The sequence below is a fragment of the Syzygium oleosum genome, unplaced genomic scaffold (genome assembly GCF_021117445.2).
Source record: "Syzygium oleosum isolate NSW1041296 unplaced genomic scaffold, Sole_v2.1 Sole_v2.23, whole genome shotgun sequence".
Taxonomy (NCBI): domain Eukaryota; kingdom Viridiplantae; phylum Streptophyta; class Magnoliopsida; order Myrtales; family Myrtaceae; genus Syzygium; species Syzygium oleosum.
In genome coordinates this window covers 5,329,546-5,335,137 of record NW_026607507.1, presented here as the reverse complement: position 1 = coordinate 5,335,137, position 5,592 = coordinate 5,329,546, and the positions used below count along the sequence as shown (strand labels likewise).

Below are 5,592 nucleotides of genomic sequence, written 5' to 3'. Positions count from 1 at the left end.
TCTTGTAGCAAAGAAGAAGATACAAATTCTTAAGTAAAAGACATCTACAACTGTTTTGCTCCACTTAAATAAAATTAGAGATAACCAAAATCACTTTTCTGATTATGTAAAACAAAATGTGTTGCTCTCAAGAAAATAGATTAATGTTGATTTGATTTTTGAAAAAATTGATTTTATCCATAACCATCCAAATGATAATTTTATGTAAAAAATAAATTTTTCGCTTTTGAAAAATAGAAAAAAAGTGTCTATAAACATAACCAAACGAGCCCTATGAGAAGAACATGATGCCAATAAAGGCTGCAAATTCACAATATACATGTAATTGAAAGAGGAAAATGGAGAAAAACACATTGAAAAAGAAAGCAAAGAGGAAAATCACATAAAAGCACAACAGTGTACTTCGTAGTGTTTTTCGATTATGAACTTAAACAAAGGACGATATAGAAATATAGCAGTATGGTTCATAATTATCAACATTCAACCTATTTGATGGTTTAGTGGGCGAATTGCAACTTCAACCGCTGTACTCCAACGGGTCCGAAATAGCCTCGCACTGTCCGAAATATAAAGAATTCGACATATTTAGCACAATAATAAAGATAATCACCACAAATATTACAATCAATTACGTTTATCAGCCACAACACAGAGCACGGAATAGCATGTGCTTCTCCGGCGAATTTTATGGAGCTCGTACATCGAACTTCGATAGACTTCAATTACAATAGTTTCAATGTCTTAGAGCTTCCGGAGCCACCCCGAAAGCTTATAATAACACGTAAGATTATAGGCTCTCTCCAACAGCGATACCATTGTCAGTAATGCATCCCTAATCGAGGGGCACGGGTTCGAATAAAGCCATCACAAGATGGTCCTTGGTTTTGTTATCGGGAAGGCCGTGTCCGTCTCCATACTGGTAAAAGCTCTGAGAAGCTCGTGCCAAGTTCAAACAAGCACCGAGAAAAGGCGCGAACCCAGGAAATGGGTAGTCCTCAAACACGTCTTTGTTCATTCTCTTCCAGGTCTCGCGCACCAGATGCCTCACGTGTTCCCGCGTGGCCTCTTCCGAAGCGCCGGTATCATTAATGTAGCATTCGAGCGCCTTGAAGTTGTCTCCTCGTGCCAATTCATACTGTGCATGGACGACATTGATGTTTTACAAACATAAGTCTCAAGATCCGTATAAAATGTTTAAAAAGCGATTATTTACAAGAAGGATAAACGTCAAAGTAAGTTACCGATGAGGTACTGAGATCATTGTTGAGTCGAAGGATTTTGGCAGAACAATGCATGACACTCGGGATTTTCGACACGTAATCAAGTCCCTCTTCCGTCAATTTGTCCGTGGTTAGGAAATAGCTGCCCAACAGCATAATCAGCCCACCGACTGAATCCACCGCAACGTCCATGTACTCCTTCAGTGTTGGTTTAGTGCCCTTGTTGTACCAATTGACCTCCTTTATGTAGGCCTTGCATTCATCCGCCCACTGTAGGATTGAAATTCGGAAAAGTGTGTGAATGACCAAGTCGAGGGACGTTCTTTTCTCCTACTTTTTCGGATTCTCAAACGTTTAAACAGAAGTTTCGTTACAAAAGTAGAAATTGTTAGGTGAAAGATTTTAGCAAATCGAGATTACCACTTTTCGCATGTAAGGAATGGTGTTGATTCCTAGCTCTCTCATTGTCCAATAACCAATTTCGTTGGTCGTGTTGTACAAGGCCATGAAACTATTCTTTATCGTTGGAGGAAGCTTATCAATGTCTGTGATGTCCCACCTAGATAAGATATCACCATTTCAACATTTCGTAAAATTTACCATCACTTGGATACGCTTTTAGTGATACCAGTGAAGGTTAAGTACTTACTATTACTTTATTCGCCCAAAGCAATCAATTATATTGAGGGAAAAAAAGCTAATTTAAAAAGTGATATGTTCAAAATACATCGGAGAGTTTATATCATATAATTCTCAGGATTTGTTTTATCCCTCGCGTCATTCAGAGACTAATTAACCGCTTACCTTTTCTCTTGGCAATAATAGTTACAAAAGAAAATGATGATGGTAATCATATTACACTAACCTGACAATAAAATCTGTTAAGAGCTCAAGTTCTTCCAGCGTCCCATATACATCATAAACGTCATCAATAAGTGTCACCATACAAAGGAGCTTCGTCGTCATTTCCCTGTAAGCTGAATATTGAGGTTCGAAAACCAGTGCGCAGCACCAAAAATAGTGTTCCACTAGCCTGTCTCTAAAGAAGGTCATCTTGTTCGCGCCAAGTTCAACCCACCACCTGAGAAATTTGCCATACAACGACTAAGTCGATCTGAATGCGCTCCTATATGTTTGGTGTTTGCATGAATTTATATCCTCCCGTCAAATGCATCTATCAACTATATATAGAGTGCTTGCGCATACCTTGCCATATTGCTAACTTCCTTCTTGTGGACTGATTGCACTAAATTGAAGTCTATTTTAGCCAATCGGAGCAAAGAGGGGATCATGTCTGTCTGTTTCTCGTACATGTCCATGAACCACCGAGCCTCCAACCTGTTTGGCCTCCAATGGATCGGCATATCTAATGCGTGACTCACGTGGCTCGCTAATATAGCGGGAACTTTGTCGAGGTGTAGATCCTTTAGATGCTTGGAAGCAAAGTTCCTAGCTTCATCAAGTATGGTTTCACCTTCCAATCCATGGACAGAAGCTTCATAAAGACCAAGAAGCCCCTTCACATCCTTACTGAGCAATTCGATGAATGTGCCCGTCTTGTTCATAAACCTTTGAAACACATCTATACGTCCAGCAAAAGGAATGGTAAGGTAAAATTTGATGCGTCAACATGATTCACAAAAGGTTAAAAAGTTGGCAACTACCTTGCGGTACGGTGTATCCGTGTTGTCTGAGTAGCCGGAATCGAAGGGAAGTGGCATAGAGATCGTCCAAAAGTTGAGCAACTTCGGTGTTGTAGATGAAACTTAGAGCGTTCTTGATCTCCGTCTCGAAATGGTATCCTAGTCCTAGTCTTTGAACCGCATCAATGAACTCGAGCTTGGCTACCTGATTCATCTCCCTGTCGAATATACCCTTGACTTCCTTGTTCAACCTTTGGACTTGCTCCGTATATTTATCCTCCTAGGCACATGAAATTCAGGAGCAGATGTGAATATTTTCCGTAGTTCTTAAGCTAGGCCGGATTTTGTGTTGAAAAAAAAATCATTACCGTGTAATCAACACTGAGTGACTGCAAAAGGCCATAGTCCCAAATGTTAGGTTCCCAATTTGCTGAACGTCTCACAATCTCTTTATCTTCAATCTTCAAAGCGCGTGTCACGAATTGAGCGCCGGAAAAGGAGGAGGCGGAGGAGGAGGAGGAGCGAAGGTGTCTAAAGAATAAGAGAGAGGGTTGATTATGGCGGGTTGAGGAGGGGAGGAAGCTTGCGACCAATGCTGGAACAGCCATTGCGAAATTTGTTGCGATTCACTTAGTATGCTAACCATCCTTTATATAGGGGTTGTTGTGGAGGCCCAGTCATGGAAAAGTTTGTAGTTGCTTTCGGCGCAAAATTTTCTATTTACGCAAGCCATTCTCTAAGCATTGTAATTTATGTTCTTATTTTTTTATTTTGCTCCAAAACAGTTGTCCTCGACACACCATATTGATTTGGATGAATAAAAATGTCGCGCTTCAAAAATAGAGGTGTCAACATGGGTCATAAGCCCATTCTTTGACTCATATTTTTACAATCATGTTGTATATAGGTTGTTTAAACACTTAAAAAGGCCAAGTGAAAATGAGTTTAAAAAATTAAAGTTTAATCAGATTGGGCCTTAATAGAATTTTAGATGATTTATTTTTGTTTCTATATGCACACGTTTATATTTCAATTCCTCGAGCATTTTTTGTTTCTTTTAACCACAAATTTATTTTAGGGAAAACGTCACAAAAAGCCCCCAATTATGCCCACCGTGATACATTTACTTTGAACTTTTTTTGTGATATCAAAAACCCCAAACTATACCCACTGTGATGCATTTACCGTGACATTTCTCTTGTGACATAGAAAATCCCAAATTTGTATATATGTGACACATTTACCTTCCATCAACATTCTGTCAGATGAATTTTTAGTCAAAATAACGTCGTTGTTATTTCACTTAAGCCACGTGGGCATCATGCCAACACCGTTTGCTTTCCAGCATCCATGTAGGCAAATTTTTAATGGTTCTCATTGACGAAACTTTGACAGCGGGTAAATATGTCACACAGGTACAAGTTTGTTATTTTTAATGTCACAAAAAAATTTAGGATAAATGTGTCAGCATAACTTAGGATTTTCGGTGGTTTTTGCCCTTCATTTTAGGGCTGCGTTTTTTCTACTCTCACCATGGTTAAAACACTCCTTGTTACAGTGCTTTGACAATATTAACCCTTGTGGGTCCCATCTTTTTTAAGGGTCCTTTTTTTTGGCTGTGGTGTCTCATTTGTTTTCTTCTTTATTTTTTCTCGTGGGTCCCATTTTCCTCTTTCTTTACTTCTCTCCCTTTTCCTCCTTCGTTACTTCTCTCCCTAAGTTCTTAAATTCGGTCATGGTTCAAGCATTGGTGGAATATGTAAAAAAAAAAACTCTCTCTTGTGGTAAGTCTCTGTTACTTGTCGTCCAGATCATGTCGCAGTCATCGGTTTTTCAATCGTTAACCGGAGTTTGATATCCTGGCTCCCGCATTGAACTTTACGCCTATCAGAACACGGGGATTTGAACCATTGACGGGCAATAGGGCCACCTCATCGCATAAGGGCTCGGACTTAAGAATTGAGTTCGCAATCACCTCTTCAGTCCTCTTAATCACCAGCGGCGATAGCTTGGTAATTAAGATCGGCGCGGAATTATGAGAGATCGCAAGCACGAGGAGGGGCAAATCCTCGCCGATTGCATTTTTGGTTTGCGTAAACAACTTAGTGGGAGAGGGGAGATTTGAACCACGTATTTGGAGGTGGGTAGGGGATGGCGAATCGGCAATAGCAGTGACAATTATGACCAAGAAGATAAAGACGAAGAAGTAGAGATTGCTTATGAGCTTGAAGAGTTTTTGGGCCAAGGCTTCAACTCTTGGATTTGAATCTTTAATGATTTTTTTCTTGTCTTTTTGATCGATCAATCGAAAATTTTGATGCGAAATAGGATAATTTAAATTTGCCATGAGATGGAAGAAGACTAGTTGGGTGAAGAGGAGGTTTATGCAAATTAGGGCTTCAACACAGATTATTGACATGAGAGAGATATTTTAGAAAGAGAGAACATAGAGAGAAAAAAAATGAGAAGAAGGAAAGTGGCCCTGCCAGAAAAGAGAAAGAAGAGAAGCAGTTGAAGAATGCTTAAAAAAAGTAGAACCCAAAAAGGTTAATATTGTCAAAACATTATAAGAGGAAGTGTTTTAGCCTTAGTAGGAATGAAAAAGCCGCGATCCTCATTTTATTGCACCTTTAATATATATGGCCGGCACACAATACCAAACCAGTACTATGACAATCAATCAATTCTGTGGCCAAGAAAAATGTTTCAAAAACTAAATCTATTGATTG

General features: G+C 39.3%; 1 protein-coding gene across 1 annotated transcript; it reads right to left on the bottom strand.

Moving 5' to 3' along the window:
- Positions 1–599: 599 nt before the first annotated feature.
- On the bottom strand, positions 600–3,471 carry LOC130140977 ((+)-alpha-terpineol synthase-like). Its single transcript, XM_056321492.1, has 7 exons — positions 3,232–3,471; positions 2,885–3,143; positions 2,427–2,802; positions 2,086–2,301; positions 1,641–1,779; positions 1,242–1,490; positions 600–1,135 (listed from the first exon to the last, which is right to left on the bottom strand). Exons 1-7 carry the CDS (start codon positions 3,469–3,471, stop codon positions 833–835), a joined length of 1,782 nt encoding a protein of 593 aa, XP_056177467.1. The 3' UTR covers positions 600–832.
- Positions 3,472–5,592: the final 2,121 nt, after the last annotated feature.